General features: G+C 40.8%; 1 protein-coding gene across 3 annotated transcripts; it reads left to right on the forward strand.

Annotated features, from left to right (window-relative positions):
- The first annotated feature begins 3,704 nt into the window (after positions 1 to 3,704).
- On the forward strand, positions 3,705 to 13,309 carry nr2f2 (nuclear receptor subfamily 2, group F, member 2). 3 transcript variants are annotated; one of them, XM_068722355.1, is made up of 3 exons: positions 3,705 to 3,843; positions 8,293 to 8,820; positions 10,880 to 13,309. In XM_068722355.1, the coding sequence occupies exons 1-3, from the start codon at positions 3,807 to 3,809 to the stop codon at positions 11,152 to 11,154; spliced, it is 840 nt and encodes a 279-aa protein (XP_068578456.1). In that variant the 5' UTR covers positions 3,705 to 3,806; the 3' UTR covers positions 11,155 to 13,309. The 3 variants fall into 3 exon arrangements, with proteins under 3 accessions (XP_068578456.1, XP_068578454.1, XP_068578455.1); XM_068722353.1 differs by lacking the exon at positions 3,705 to 3,843 and adding an exon at positions 6,017 to 7,250 and having other exon boundaries at positions 8,275 to 8,820; XM_068722354.1 differs by lacking the exon at positions 3,705 to 3,843 and adding an exon at positions 6,018 to 7,250.
- Positions 13,310 to 17,321: the final 4,012 nt, after the last annotated feature.

The raw sequence follows: 17,321 nt of genomic DNA on the forward strand, positions 1-17,321 counted from the left end.
AGTTGTTTCTCCCAATTTTATAAACCATGTATTTCTAAATAGCAGTTTGATGTAATTGGTATATCTAATGATAATGAGACATTGATTATCACTGTAGAAAGTGTGGCTGCTATTTTAACCAATGAAAGGTTACGGCTGAAATTTAAGAAAATGAACCATTCAATTCAACATTTTATGGCTGCGATAGAAAGCTGAAGCTGAAGTAAGCCGCCTCTACTTCCGTTTGTGTAATTCTTACATATCCCACACTGCTACCACATTACACCTTGAGTTACAGTAATTCAATACACCGTCTGCTGCCTTTGGGGCCCACATGTGAACCGTGTCTGGCTCAGGACTGAATGCTGCCACAGCTTTCTCTCTTGTGTCTTCAAAACTTTTTCACTGTCTGAGCACATGGAAGAAAAAAAAGTGTGAGGCGAGTGGACTGCCCACTCTCCCTCTTTTAGAAAGAAAAAAGTGAGGGTAGGTCACTCTCAAAGAGACACATTTCACAAGTGCCCGGTACAACCGCAGTCTTGTACTGCCGGTCGCTGTGCAGCTCCACTGGGACAGATGGGGTTTAAGCTGCTTTGCCGAAGGGTACTTCAGCAGTAGTTCCTGAGGGTTAGAGAGCACTTATCACACAATTCCCCCACCCAGACTTTCCCAGCAAGTCCTTGGAGTTAAACCATTGACCTTCTGGTCATTGCTGCTGCAATGCTGCTGCCTCAAGTAATCATCACGTGTGCTCCATCAATGCAGTCTTCAGCAGCCAAACCAACACATCATTTATCATTTCTCATATCATCTCTCCATTCTACAGTTTTGATCACTTTAACAGCCGCGATTCAAACAACCAGCATTTACAAATACATTAAGAGCATGCTGGCAGTCAGCCTAAAGAGTGATCATTGAGACAAATTGATCCCTATCTGTTTAAATTGGCACTATAATCTATCATTGGCAAATTGAACACAGTGAGCTATCTGGGATCTATTGCCTTTTTAGATAGCGGCCCCTGGGGCACACAGACGGAGTGAAAGTGATCTACGCCACTGAATGAACTCTTTATGTCTCATCTAAGACACGTATGTCTGCTCACACTGAAGCATTAAAAGGTGAATGTTATACACATGTTTCTCTCACTGTATACAGTACGTGCCTCTGTATAGCTTATATGTGCATGCAAACAATCAAATCATACACAAACACACACCATATTTACAATAATAGGGTTTTATAGGTTTTTTAATTGTGATAATGGAATGCTATTTTCTGTAATTACATATTATTAAGAAACCAAAAAGACAGGAATATAATTGAAAGGACAAGTCATACTTTTGTCATTAAAGTATGTAAAAGCCATGCTTAGAGTCAAGAATTCAACCACGAAGAAAGAAAGTAAAATCGAAAGATAACATGCTTTAAGAACACAGCGGCATGAAACTTATATGTAAATAATAAATAAAATAATTATCCCCACACAATTGTCAAATCTTTTGTGCCATTAAAATGGAAATGTTAATACCTCCTGATATGAGAAGATTATGCTTATGTTACTTATATTTCTCCTTTTTGTTATTTTGCAATATGAGTCTACTGTAACTTTTTGAAACTGTATTTATGTCAGCAAATATGGTTACCTAAATGAAGCCAAATGTACAAGTACACATTTGACTAATTGGACTAGTTTTTTTTCATCTTTGCCTATAAGCAACAGAACAATGAAGTGCTGCTATAAAGAGATGGGGATAACGCCTTTACTAGAGGGTAATGATTGATATTATGCAATGCAGCAGATAAAACTATGACATATGGGGCACAACCACCATCAATCAAGTGATCATTATCAAGCAGAAGAAAACTATTTGTGGCTGTTACAGAGATTTTTGAATATTGAAAGTTTGCTGTTTAATTGTATTCTAAAAAACAACTGAAACATGTTTCCTGTTTACAAAATTATCTTTTCTGTTATCTGGAATGAATTCCTTTATTCTTTCTTTTTAATAGTTCATGTTAATTGGACAATCGTCAAAAACATTTCTCTTCACGGTATGTTTTTTTTTTAAGTGAGAGAATGTAGTTTCTCTGCTGATTCCACAGTCATCTAATTCAATCAGACTCTTGAAGTTGATTAGCCTGGTTAACATTTGCTACTGCGCGGGTCTGGAGGGGTTAATCAGGCCGGGAACTCTGGAGACCTCCGGGTCATACCCCCCTATCTGCATGAAGAACGTGGTGAAGGCAGAGAGGAGATTAAATGACTTTTATGATTATGACTTTTTACACAAGTGTGAGAAGGATTTCTTGCCGCAAACTATCCTTTTTTCTTTCTTTTTTTTAGATCCTCTGTCTCAATTTTTTTTTTAATGGTCGGATTAATATGCAAGATCGTAACCCCAATTCACAATGAAACAATCTGTTGCCTTTTCCCCATTTTGACCAGTGCGCGCGCGTTGGCGTATAAGAAGAATTACCAATGGCAGTACATGTGTCAGTTTTAACCTGATACATGAGTGAAAGCATTTTCTTTGCACGCCCGTAAATCTCAACTATTATCTACTCACTATCGATTAATTTAACTGCACTTATCCCAATCAGCACATCTCCACTCCTGTGTTCCAGAGCGTATGCTTTGTTTTACTAACAATAATAAAGTGATTTAGTCCTTTCTCCCAGCCGGAGCATGGGAAATCGTTAAAGATCCAGCTATTTGTGTGTGTGATCAGTAAATATTTAGTGCAGGCGACATCCTCTGTCTCGTCTTAATCGATACTGGTCCCGTTGGGCAGCGCTATTGTTGTCTTCATGCAGGCTTGCTGAGCATATAGTGCTTTTATCCTCTGCTTGAAGGGAGAACAACTACTAATCACACAGAGGAAACTTTTAAAACCGGGAAATAAAAACTGCAGCACAAGACTTTTGGAGGTCGTTTAGTAGCAAATAAATTGTGTTGATGTGGAAATGTTCGAGTTGAAAAAGGTGTTGAATTTTTCAACGCAATACAGACTTACGCGAGGTTAATTGAGGCTATTATCATTTCATTAAAAAGGCGTTCTTATTATCTGCATAATGTATTATTGCTTTGAGGTGTAGCTGTAAAAACAACAGATATTATTGTTTATTTAGTCGCTTGTATTGTTATTTAGTGTGATATACAGTGATCTTATATTATAATTATTCATATTAATTAAAGCCAATTAATAGTAAGAATAAGAATAATAATAATATCACAATAGTCACTGCTGTTTTATAGGCTCCATTTAAGCACATGATTTTTTTTTTTACAATAAATTTAAATTTGGGCAGTTTTTAATTACAACTTTTAATCACAGGTCTTATTGCGTCTTTACTTCCAATCTGCAATATAATTAGTAATATGCAGAATCTCACAATGCCTGCTCGCCACACTTAAAGACAGGTGTCTGTTCTGACTTCCCCCTCCCTCTCTCCTCATAACCCACACAAAGCAGCGGCGTACAAGCGCGTTTTGGCCATATCACTGTAGGAGAGAAAAGGCGCACAGGATCTCTGCTTTGCTGTAAAGCCTACGTATCATTTCCAGAGGCAGTCAAATGATCTTCTGCTCGGAAGACACTTCAACTTATATTTCCAACTCCTCGCTCAACAACACATGACGTGAATCAGTTGTTTGTTCCGGCTATCCAAAGTTTTTGCATGATCAGACATTTGCCAAAATTTCCAATAAACAGCGTGGGTTTTTGGTGTTTGATCCCGTCTGTTGGAGAGGAAGCTTTGCCAGTTTCATTTTCAGCACTGTGTCGAAAAAGAGAAGACAAAATATATTCTGAAAGAGAGAGAAGATGCATCCCGCTACGGACGAAGCAACGTATGCATTTGGTAGGTCTGTTACTATAAGAATACAGCCTCCTGCCTCTCTGTCACTATCAAATAACGTAATGGATGGTTATTTGCAAAGTAGTTGGGCTTATTGTGATCCTCTTAGAAATTAACACTTGGATAATAACCGAAAATGACCGTTCTCAACGCGCAGAAACATCGTAGCCAATATGTACGCTGCAATATGCTCTGTCTGCTACAGTACAGCAGTATGTCTTTTATTTCAACAGATAATCCTTCCCGCTTATTTAAACAATCATTTAATATAGAGCTAAGAAATAAAGCACTGCAATTTGCCGATTTATCCCAATAAAGTGTGCAAAATGTATACTTACCATTTAAAGGACGCTGGATCCTCGATAAATGAATACCTTTCGGGGTGTTTTTATTTTCAGGCTCTTCATTTTCACGACTTCTGTAAATAAAACCGACAAAATAGTCATGCAGACTAAATGTAATCGGCTCATTTGTTTTAGAATAAAGAAATAATTGGTCTAAATACCACCGCGGGGACTGCCTGAAGTGGCAAAAAAGTAAATCCAACTTTGGCAACTCTCAAAGCGTTGCCGTCCAAGTCATGTAAAACAGAATTTAAACAAACAGTCATCAGTATAAAATGGTGCTTGTTAGTTTGGTCGATGCGGGAGAAGAGACTGAAGCGGTTTCCGTGTCGGATGGTTCCTCTAAATTGAATTTCATTTGAAGCAAGAACTTCATACGCTAGGGGGCACCCATATACTGTAAAACATCCTGGGACAATGCATGCTGCTGCTGCTGCTGCTCTCTCTCTGTGGACACAGACACGGCTCAGGCTATAGGTTCATCTGTATGTCTCCGTGAAGTTTTACCTGGATTTCAACTTTAATAGCCTCCGGGCATTAAGTAAACCTTTTCTTTACTGGCGTTTAAATAGCAAAAAATATGAACCATGTGGACAGAAACTCTGGCCAACCACTGACCCCGTTTTACATGCATGGCATCCCTTGCTGTGTTTGTCATCATCCCAAACTGTAGATTATCTTTATTATAAGGCTACATCTGACAGGCGTTATAAAGCATCTAAATGACCACACCAGCTTTTATCGTGTTGTTTATCAGGAAGTGGCTTAACTTTCATCCTAACCTTAATGTGAAGGGCATGGCCTTTGACCTCAAGGGACATTTTAAATGTAGTCCCTATTTAAAGCTGTAGTCATTTCACGTTTTGACCACATAAAGAAAAAAAGCTTTGACTTTTGAGACCCAGATATGGCCTTTCTGACCTGGTGTGTTAGGGATGTTTGCGGCAGGGGATTAGCAGGCTGCAGCGGGTGTCCAGATGATGTCAGTAGCCTATCATAACATTTTTACAAGAGGTGTGGACTTTGATGAATGGTACATGGTGTGAATAGAAGCGCTAATAGGTATATTACCCTGTACAAATATAGGATCTTGGACAAATGTGGAGACACATGTAGAAATTCAGATGACATAGCTTTTTTTGTGTGACCCTTTTATGCACATGGCTTTGGTGTAGGCTATATGTGCATTGACCACATGAGTCTTCATGCTGCTTTATTCACAATTATCCTAGATAGTGTCCACAACCTTTATTTAGAGCATCATGCAGTCTGAGTGTCTTTTTTGTCTGTTTTTCTTCTAAGATGTGTATTTTTGTTCTCTGTCTTTATATCCACTTGCTTAAAGGATGAAGAGTATGGCCCAATAGATAGACAGTTTTATAGTGGCTAATGAGCACAGATTCTGTTCCAAAAGGTGCACCTGTGTCTCAGGGACACAATCTCTGGATATTTCAGCTTGCTATACGGCTACGGATACACTGTAATGCGACATGAGGCACTGAATTTAGATTTTGTGTTTTTCTTCATGCAATTTGCCAAAGCTTTACTGGTAATATCAGTATATTCTATAGTCTGGGCTATTTGAGTGAATAGAAAGGATTCCTTTTCCCGAAACTCGTCTCGTTTTAGGACCAAGCGGCCCTCTCGACCTCCATGCTGGCTCTGGCAAGGTACCAAGTAGCACAAGTGCCGACTAGCCAATAAGGTTCAGGGGGAGGTCCCTGAGCTCTGACCAGTCAAACACACTCTCCTTCCTTATATGGCAGCAGATCTCCATGGTAACGTGTGCTAAGTTGCAGCAGTCGTGTCAAAGTTCACTATATAGAGAGCTCAGTGAGCTGATCAGAGAGAAAGCATTCTGCCAGCCCGGCTCCTACCAATCGCAAATCACTTCCTAACCTCCGCCTTTTTAACATATTTGATCACTTTGATTCTTTACTCCTTTTCCTATTATTTTTCAGTGCACGGAGTGAGGTTTGTAGGTTGCGATCTTTGTTTTTTGTGTTTTGGTTTTTTTAGTGCTTTCGCTTTTTTTGGGGAGAGTTGTCTTCATATTCCAGGCTCTCCAAAAAGCATTGGCTTCAGCTGCGCGCTTTGCTGGCGCTACCTCACAAGAAGAAAAAGGAAGAAGACGCGATTTTTTTTACCCAGTTGGTGATTTTCTTCAAGACTTGTGCTGGACAACTTGATAGTAGCTGCTACAGTGTGTGCTCACCAATTGTTTTATGCTGCTGCAGGCACGGTCTCTCCAACCCTGCTCCATCATTCACTGAATAGTCCATGCTACCTCGGCTGATTATTTTAATATTTAGCCTACATTTCCCATTGATGGGTGTACTGGATGGCTGACTGTAAGCGCCCCTGGACTTGGCCTTTAAGCGCAAGGCAGCGACTCAGCTCGCCATCGCATCAGTTTTGAAAACGTGCTTCGCAACGTCTCCAACAGCAATAAATCGACAGTTTTCGGGAGATTCTGAGTGGATTCAACGTAGGCTAGATTTGACATTTTGTGTGTCCGGCTGTTAGTCACAGTTTACTGCGTTTCCTTGAGACATTATTCACCGCGACACCAAAACGGCAGACAAAAAGTTTCTTTACGTTGACTGATAGATATGGCAATGGTAGTGTGGAGAGGCTCCCAGGACGATGTGGCTGACACCCAAGGCACCCTTTCCTCGCAAACCCAAGGAGGACTATCTCTTCCCACCCCTCAACCAGGCCAGTTGAATCTGACAGCCTCTCAGGTCGCCCCTCCGACCCCTCAGACGCCGATCCAAGGACCCCCGAACAACACACAGTCCACGCCGACGAACCAGACGACGCAGCAATCGGAGAAACAGCAGCCACAGCACATTGAATGTGTGGTCTGTGGGGATAAATCTAGCGGCAAACACTACGGCCAGTTCACTTGTGAGGGGTGCAAAAGCTTCTTCAAACGGAGCGTACGACGGAACCTCACTTACACATGCCGTGCCAACAGGAATTGTCCAATCGACCAACACCACCGCAATCAGTGTCAGTACTGCCGCCTCAAAAAATGCCTCAAAGTCGGCATGAGACGGGAAGGTATTGGGACTTTTTGTTTTCTTATATATTTGTGTGAATGTGCTTTTAGGCTTCCAGACATGAAACCGTGTTATGTCGCCACCGTAGCCTGTTCTCTCTCCCGACTGTTCCCTCCCCGGCTGTGCGGCAGCAGCACGCAATGGAGCCGCTCTCCGCCGTGGTCGAGATGGGGCTCGTCGGTTCTTCCTTTTAGCCGCTGTATTGTAGTATCCGGCTCCAGCGCTCCATAGTCCTGCATTTCACATATGAGATCCGACCCCTGGCCATGCGAGGGCTATCGAATTTATATTCAGATAACGCCATGAGCGCATAGATACATCTGTAGTGAATGATACAATATAGCCTTCTGCGCTATTATGGCGAGTATCGAATTAATAGATAGCGTGTTCAGGCTACATCTCCACATCTACCCCGTATGCCTCGTTCACTGAGTCTAAAGCTGGACACTAGCGTGAATTATGCGCACATAATTCTAAGAATTTATTTGAATATCAGTCGAAAATAGGCCTGCATGTATGGTAAAACGAGATGAATTGCTAAGTAGGTTAAGGGTTAAACATGCAAGGTCTCCCTTGCCCTCTTTGTGTTCCTTCACAGCCAGCTCATGTTGCTGTTGCCGAAAAGCATCATTTTAAAGCTAGACATATGCATGTCTTGTGTTAAACGTGTTTAAGGCGCATCTCTGGTGTTTCATTACCTGATTTATCTCCCTACAGCTTCATTATTGTCTGTGCAGCCTTTTTTAAACTCCCATGCAATAACATAATGTGTGTGTGTGTGTGTGTGTGTGTGTGTGTGTGTGTGTGTGTGTGTGTGTGTGTGTGTGTGTGTGTGTCTGCGTGTGTGTGCGTGTTATGATGTTATATAAAAAAACATGATGTGTGTCATTTATTTATCATAAGAGCTGTAAGCGTTTGATTCAGTTTTTCTGCCCAGTTAAAATGTATAATATTTAACAGCATGTCTCTAAGCCCAGGAGGATATTGTGTGATGATTTGTAGAATTCAGGCTTCAATATCTGTAGTTTCTCTTTTTACTGCAGCCGTGCAAAGGGGACGGGTGCCACCCACACAGCCACACCACGGTCAGTTCGCCTTGACAAATGGAGACCCACTGCACTGCCATTCCTACTTATCCGGATATATCTCTCTCCTGTTGAGAGCGGAGCCCTACCCGACGTCCCGGTATGGCAGTCAGTGCATGCAGCCCAACAACATAATGGGCATCGAGAACATTTGTGAACTAGCAGCCAGGATGCTCTTCAGCGCCGTGGAGTGGGCCAGGAATATTCCCTTCTTCCCAGACCTTCAGATCACCGACCAGGTGGCTCTGCTGAGGTTGACGTGGAGTGAGTTATTTGTGCTCAACGCAGCGCAGTGCTCCATGCCCCTGCACGTGGCTCCTCTCCTGGCGGCGGCTGGCCTTCACGCCTCCCCCATGTCTGCGGACAGAGTGGTGGCCTTTATGGACCACATTAGGATCTTCCAAGAACAAGTGGAGAAGCTCAAAGCTTTGCACGTTGACTCTGCTGAATATAGCTGCCTAAAGGCAATTGTGCTCTTCACCACAGGTAAGACAATAGACTGGCACACTCCAAGTTCAGTCTGTGTGAATGTCACTAACATGCTCACTGACATCAGCTAAATTAACGCTGACATAAATGTATCTACAGAGGTTGTTGCTTGTCTTAGATGAACACCATGATTCAATGGCCACCTATATGCTGCCTTCATGGTCAACAGCTTTTGGATAGGCTTTTGGCTACTAAATTATAAAACCACTTGATTAATCAACTGATTTAACGCACGCACGCACACAGACACACACACACACACACACACACACACACACACACACACACACAGGGCTAAACTGGAAATATTAGGCATGGCCACGTAATGGATTTTTTTTTACTTAAATTAACAACAAAACAAGAGCAAAGTGACTGAAACATTAGAACATAATCTCGAGTTAAAGAAGACCGATAACTCCACAATAATTACCGTAATCATCATAAAATCTATCTACAAACACACTTTTTAGGAATCCAATAGCTTGCAGATGAATTGCTACACTTTGATTTTTTTTTTCCGCCATATATCAATGTGTGTATACCCCACGTCTTGTTTGTAAGGGATGACAGATATAAATGATGTCAGGCTCCGAGGGGGAGGGGAATAGAAAAAGAAAGACAAGCCTAATGTCCCATTTGCACACAGTAAAAGCAAAGCGCAGGTTTCAACGCTCTCGTGTCATTCAGGGGACAGACATGTCCGAGAAAAAGCATGGAGACCCCATGCTCACATTGTAATTGCAAATATGTCAGATTCTAACAGTATTATGGGATATTGAACACTGACAAAAGGGGCGGCTTTCATTTTATTTGCAGAAATATTCTCCGCGCCTCGCAGGATTCAAGGCGTCTCTGGACTTGCTCCAGAACTAGGTCATGACCCAAACTTCTCAGCTATTTTGTTACATTAGCTCCACCATTAAAGGGTGAAATAAAAAAAATCCGTGTATAAGAGATTTACAAGGTTTCACCATATGTGAATGCATGTCTTTCAAATTATATCATACCTGCAAGCCATCACCCTGTGTATTTCATTTAGCACTAGCAGCCCACTATTGTTCTCGTGGTGGTTTGTTAGCCTATTAAAAAAAAAAAGAAGTCGCATTTTAGGTCATTGAATTTTATTAGTAAGCCTTTTAATGGGCCACGATGGTTTAATTTGTCTCTTCCATACCTGAGGCTTGAACATGAGCTGCGTGTTGTAGTTTGAATGACACGCCTTTGCTACTTTGGTGGTTTGGTTGTTGTCATGCATAAACTTTACAAACTTAACCATTGCGCGTACAAGCGTTTTTGGCTCATAATCAGCTGCCGCCCACATGCAGCAGCAAAGATAGTGATTATGCGTCTCTGGTGGTGTAGTATGACGGCAACTCCGTAGGCTATGGGCCCTTTTTCCAAGCTAAATCTCTGCTCACTAAAGGTCAGTAGGTCTCTCTGTCTTTCCCTCTCTCCCTCCCCCTCCCCTCTGCCTCGCTCTGCCTCTGACTGTGAAAGACAGGCCCATCTAAAACACAGTCTTTTGCTATGAATATGCTTAATTATTTAGTTCACCTTTAATTGACTCTATAGCCGAGTTATAGCAGCGATAAAAGCAGGACCGCCGAATTAAGAGTGGCAAAACAACACTCACATTTTCCGCTGCTTCTTGAGTATGGCAAAAAAGGTTCAAGTTCGGTTTTTATTTTATCTTTATATGTTTTAATTAAAATATGATATAATTGTTTAAGCCATAGATGTTGCCATCATAGAGCAGAGCTATGGATTTTGTTTGTGGTGTGATAATTATTCGCCTAGCGCAATGGTATTAAATAATTATCATACACATTGAAAAATATATGCACTAGTTATTAATGAAAACAAGCCCCAAGACTAATAAACTCCACTTCTACATATAATGGGATAAGAATAATTTCCTAAAATAATTGTTTTTTTCCTAAATGTGACAGGCTATCAATTTCCGCCAAATCACCACGGTGGGAAAAAAAACTCCTAGTGAGAGAAACACTTTAGGTTACACTTTATTAATGTTTATTTGCTTTCCCCCTCCTTCCAGATGCTTGTGGCCTCTCAGATGTGGCCCATGTGGAAAGTTTGCAGGAGAAGTCCCAGTGCGCCCTGGAGGAATATGTCCGGAGCCAGTATCCCAACCAGCCAACACGGTTTGGGAAGTTGTTACTCCGCTTGCCTTCCCTCCGCACAGTCTCTTCCTCGGTCATAGAACAATTATTTTTCGTCCGATTGGTAGGTAAAACCCCAATTGAAACTCTCATCAGGGATATGTTGCTTTCGGGGAGCAGTTTTAACTGGCCTTACATGTCAATTCAGTAAACCAAGAAGGAGACGAACAAACAAAAGGTGGGGTTGGGGGGCTGCGAGACTACAATGATTATAGCTGCTTTTGTGGAAGGAATAAAAAAAACAACCGGCTGTTACACGGGGCTGGCTTTCATGAAGAAAGACATTGACGTAAATGACTGTGAATTCCCCCCTACTCCAAAAAAATTGAGACGTCCACTGAACTTTCAAAATGGCAGATACAAGCTCCCAGTGTTCATGCAGAACAACCTGCTTCGATTCATTTTTGTAATGAAAGAAGAAAATGAGGAAAAAAAAGTAAAAGGGATTTTGTTGATCCTTATGAGGAAAATTTAAGTATTAAGTGCATTTAAAATGATAATTTGGGTCAAATGAAAAAAACAGGAGAAAGGGAAAATACAAAACGTGAATTTTCTTTTCTCAAATGACTTGTCCTGTGTCCATGTATAGCTGTGTTTTGTACTTTCTTTGTTCCTCCTTTCTGGTTCCAAACCGGCCTATGTGATTTCTGTAGTACAGGTGGTGTTATTTTCTAAGACAATGATTTATTTTAAAAAAGGTGTAAAAAATTGAGAAAAAAAAAATTAAAAAAAGTTCTAAAAAGAATTAAAACCACAGCAATAGGAGTTTAGGCTTATAATCTAGGCTTAATGCTGCAAGCGCACTTATATTCTTAGGATGACCAATACCATCTGGGAAAAGGGAGTTTTTTTGGAGTTCATGTTCAACTTTATGACCCACCAGTAACATTTTGCTCTTTATTAATACGAAGTTACAGGATCAACTTTGTTTTCCAAATTATTTGCCTAAAAAGTCTTCCCCATTTCATCCAACTTTGGATATTTTGCATTAGTTCCCCAATTGGACACAATAAAAAACATCCTACAAGTTGCCTGGCCTGCTGTTAGAGAGGTATTTGAGATGAGTTGCTTTAAATGCATTATATGTGCATTTAATGGTGATTGCAGTGGCCCAATCTGCACTGAAAGCAAAACTAACTTGTAAAAAAAATAATTGGAGAGGTCAAGGGTCATAAAAGTTTGAAGCCTAGCCAGAGAAGTGTTTAATAGCAGTATTATTAAAGCGTCCCTGAAATGTCACCCTTTATTCACTTCAAGCATTAAGTGCCTGACAAGCATGATGTGATTCCTTATCAAAACGTTGTTAAAGTAGGCCTACAACGTTTTGGGGTACCACAATTAGATTTGAAACTTCAGTTGTGTATTTCACTTGAAAAACACTGATAGAGGCAGTATTCTTGTAAATATAGGTCAATTAATTTCAACGAGTTTTTCCTTTATACAAAGTATATGTGATTAAGAAAAATCTGTGGTTGCCATTTTTTTTCTCGGTAATACAACGTCTTCAAAATTGAGTGGCAGACTTAGCTAGTAGCACTGAAAGTTATGTTTTTAATGTATATACATATTACTACAAATGTTTTCTTTTTCATGTATATTTAGACTGTGAATGCATGGCCACAGGTCGCTAACCTATTTTACCTTTGATATATAAATGTAAATGTTTTCTCTCTCTCTTTTTTGACTGTATAGATATAATCTGTGCATTCAGTACACTAGCCCTTGTATTTAAAGAAAAAGAAAAGAAACGAAGTTCATTATTAGGCTACAGACTTAAACAGGGTGAGCAGGTTTGGGAAAAGGAGTTGATATTTTAACTTTAGTGTTATTGCTCCTTTGGTCTTTGACAGGTGCCGTGGTGTGCTTGAGCGCGTGTGTGTGAGAACGTGTGCGTGTGTGTGTATTCGGAAGCTAGCATTTTTGTCTTTGTTTTGAGGCTTTTCTTCGACACACACAAGAACATCATGTTGTGGTTGAATTAAAAGGGATCACTGATTGAACACTGATCTTTGGCTGTTCGTAGCCACATATGGACCAGAGAATGATACATGATTGTAATTATGAACAGTTTAAACTGACCCACGTTTTTATATAAATATATAAAAATATATGACTGCAGGGTATTGATAACGTATAGATACTTTTTTTATGATTATTATTATTATTAATTGCAAGTGATATATGTGAGTGTGTGTGAAAGTTTATAGTTGAACACAATTCTTGTTTGTTTGTGTTAGCTTATTGTAAACAAGCATTCTGCTGTAAATTTGTTCTTGGTATTAAATTATAATTTATGAATTTGAAAACACGTTTTTCATGTTTTATTTACTTCCCAACCGTACGCGTGAACATGTGCGATGTGCGTGTGGTGTGTGTGGTCGGTTGAAGGGGGGGGGGGGGGGGGGGGGTGGAGTCAACTTGCTGTGGCAGGATGTTGCCCTTTTGCCCCATGAAAGTGATTAATGAATTTCAAAATAATTAATCAATCACCCAACATGCCCGCTCAACTACTTCACTTTTTGCTACAAGGTTAAGATTATTTTCTATAAAAATGCCGATCAGTAATTGACTAGACTGTTTGTAAAGTAATGGATTGAAGGTGGCTGTCAGTTAAACTTCAGAAATAGGATTCAACAGTTGTAATAAGGCGCCCTGCCTCAACAGATAATGACATTTCAACAGTAGACCCCCCCCCCCCCCCCCCCCCCCCCCCACGGGACACAGTGCATGGAGAAAAACCCAATTCAGCTTCCCCACTAATTGCGGAGAACTGTTTCACTTTTGGACGCTCACACAAATACGCTATTATTGAATTCATATAGCATAAATTGTAGCATCCAAATAAAATAAGTTATATTGACTGGAAAAAAAAGGTAAATTTTTTCTCTGAAAAACCGACTTGCTTTCTATTGATATAACTGCCTGTGTTTTTTGCTTATACTTTATTTTCAACTGCATCACTGAGCTTCATTAACATTAGGAAGTTGCTGAACGCTACACATTTCAACGTTTTAATCATAAATGTATAAATGTGTGAATATCCAAGAAGTGGTTGTGATGGGTTTAAATGTCAATTATTTATGCACGTGATATTGTGATGGCAAACACCTTTGGCCTACCATTAATTATTAGTAGCATTGGCTTAGTTGAGAGTTAGGCCTGAAATAGAATTAGCCTTGTTGTAGAAGCTTAATCAGGATGGGAAGAAGCCAACTTCACCAGGGTTTCTGCTGCTGTGTGTGAGTGTGTGTTTTTGTGTGTGAGTGTGTGGTTTTGTTGCTGTTGATAATGATGAAAATGATGATTATGATGTGATGCTGATGGTCTTTTATCCTCGGCGTCTTGCTGAAAGCCCTATTTATCCACACTGTGCTGCTCTCACTGCTTGTCCAACCAAACCGTCTCTGAGGTGAATCACACTCAAGCCAATCTGAGCCCCATATTGATAGTTAAAGGTAGGCGTCCTACTACAGCGAGCCAATATGATTTCATTGGACCACATGTTTACAGTAAAGACAGAAGAAGAATACAAACTCACTCCACCATCCTTCCAAACCTAATAATAAGTGGAGCTTCAGAATGGGTTTGGATGGATCTTCACACTGACCGGGCTGATTTTAGTTGACAGAGCGTGATGTAAATGCTGGACTCTATAATTTGTACCTCTGCTCATTTATTAGCTTTGTACAAAAAAAAGACTAATGAGGTGTAACTCGCTGCGACGTCACTTTTATTTACGTCTGCGTGACGTGAGAACTTTTTGACACACGAGCTGGTAGCCTTATATATACCCCCCTCTCCAAAAGAAAAAAAAAATCCTACACGCTGCGGAGGATCCTGCGGGGCCGATGCGTGGGTCTGTGCTGATGGTTAGCGTTTGTTGGGGTTTAGGCATGAAGCTGGGAACTTATTCAGGGCTCACGGGCTGTTAGTGGGGCTATTTGTTAAATAAGATAAGAATATGGTTTGCAGTCTCGCTCTTCCTCTGTCTCTTTCACACACACATGCGTGCACACACACACACACACACACACACACATGCACGCCCGCACTGTCGAGCGACGAATATGCACATTATTAGCACCTTGGCACTATCACTATATGACAAATTAGCCCCTACAGCATGCGCTTTATTGTATATATACGCTGAGGCAAAGCAGCTCATTTGCACTGCCTGCTATGAGTAAAACGCTTTGCAAGATAGGGCACGTGTTCTTTATGTTAGTGCACTGGCTTAAAGGTGAAACAAAATCAATTTTTGTATTATTATTATTATTATTATTATTATTATTATAATTGTAATTTGTCGTATCTATCAAATTGGCTATGAAATAGTGATACAACTTGAAGAATCAGTAAAATGGGTTTTCTTTTCTTTCATTTTATTTATTTTTTTATTTCAAAGGTTGTTTTTTGTTTTGTTTCTGAGAATTCTTCCACTGTATCTTTTTCCCTTCAAATAAATGATCTTTTACTTCTACTTAGTGCACAAGGCTTCCTGCATTCTGCCCATAAATGTAAGAAAATTGTGCCATCTACCCGCAAACCCTGGAACTGTAGCTCCGATACCTCGGAGACCTCAGCTCACTTTAACACAAAAGGAGAAGCGACCAGCGCTGAACACGCAGGCGCCTCCTCTCACAGGCACGACAGCAGCTGCCGACTGCTATTAGGGTGAAACTTTACAAGTAATGTGTGTTTTAAGCACCTGTCATCCACTCTGTTTCCCACTGCGTCTGTCTGTGTGAGTGGAGCAGGTAGTGTAGGGCCACTGGACACCTCTGCCGAGAGGAGAGTCCACATGTGAAGTTGTAGCTTTTAACACGATCGGAAGCAGCAGGGGGTTACAGTAAAAGTCCTGAATCTATTTGGGAGGCTTGTAATGAAATAAAATATCATTAGGGATAATCCTGGATTTTTCACTAAATTGACGCTCATCGAATGTGACCAACGACTATAATTTATAACGCTGACCAAAACAAATATTATAATGTTGTTGACAACATCAGCGCCTTTTGTGTCCCTTGATATTGAGTATAAGCGGGTTTAGAAGTTGTAGAGAATATTAAAGGCACCGCGGTCGACCCTCGGAGTGCATGAAGTACACAGACTTGTCTGCATCACACCGTCCACATATGAAAACTAGTGATCATCATAGCCACTTTTAAACAAGGATGTTATAGCACTGAATGTGTCCTATTTAACCAAACATTTCCTCCTAATAGTTTTCATTTGCGAGAAAAGACAAATTTGAGAAGAAGAAAAAAAAATACAGAAAGAAGGACCAATCAACACCAACATGGCAAAGTTCAGTTGAAAACAAAGAGAAAACGAAAAAACACCGCCAGACTTTCAGAAGAGGCGAAGCGCTTTGTGATGATATAAATAGGGGAGATAAAGACAACTGCAGCTGATGTAGTGCATGGATGGGAATATACCCCATGTTGAATTTCCCCCCATTTTGAGAAGGCTATTTCGGTTTTCTTTTAACCCAAGCGCGCTCACGGGGAGCCTATCTCAATACCGGTAGAGCAGCCAACATTTCCTATGATAACTTGAACATTGAATGCCAAATTAATCCAAACGCAACTACTATTTGGAAGCATGACTGGCGCTTATAGTTTATTATATTAAAAATATGTATTTCTAGCCGAAAGACGACTAAACTTCTCTGGAGTACCAGGCCCGCAGAGGTGGGAATCACATAACGATATGCCCAGTGCTTTAAAGCGTGCAGTTTGATTAGTCTTAATATACACGATCACACACACGCAGAGGGGAGGACAGAGACGAGCGGTGAGCCAGAGGGATGATTTGAAGAGACCGCAAACACTCTCCTGGATATTAGACAGCCCTTCAGCCTCCCAAAACCCTAACGCATTATTTCATCAGGACTACTTCATAGGTATTGATCGATATAGGCCTACATCTTGTATCGATTTGTTACTTGGGGTACATAGATACTTTATTAAGATCCCCATTAGGTGCACCGCAGTGGTTGTCAGTCTTCCAGGGGTCGCAGTATTCATGTTACAGGCTCGTCACTCTCAAGTAGTTTGGAGAAGGACCCTGAATGTGACCACGACTCAGCTTTTACACACACATTGAGTTAGAGATCACGTGCGAGGGGCCTCGCTGTGTGTGTGTGTGTGTGTGTGTGTGTGTGTGTGTGTGTGTGTGTGTGTGTGTGTGTGTGTGTGTGTGTGTGTGTGTGTGTGTGTGTGTTACTAAGAAATGGCTGATTGAGACATCTTAATTGACAATGTCAATTGAGCAGGTCTGTTTACTCATCTTTCCCCATGAGCGTGCATGAGTGCA

Source organism: Cebidichthys violaceus, unplaced genomic scaffold (assembly GCF_023349555.1).
Source record: "Cebidichthys violaceus isolate CVI_PGR_0920_01 unplaced genomic scaffold, fCebVio1.0.p SCAF_3, whole genome shotgun sequence".
Taxonomy (NCBI): Eukaryota; Metazoa; Chordata; class Actinopteri; order Perciformes; family Stichaeidae; genus Cebidichthys; species Cebidichthys violaceus.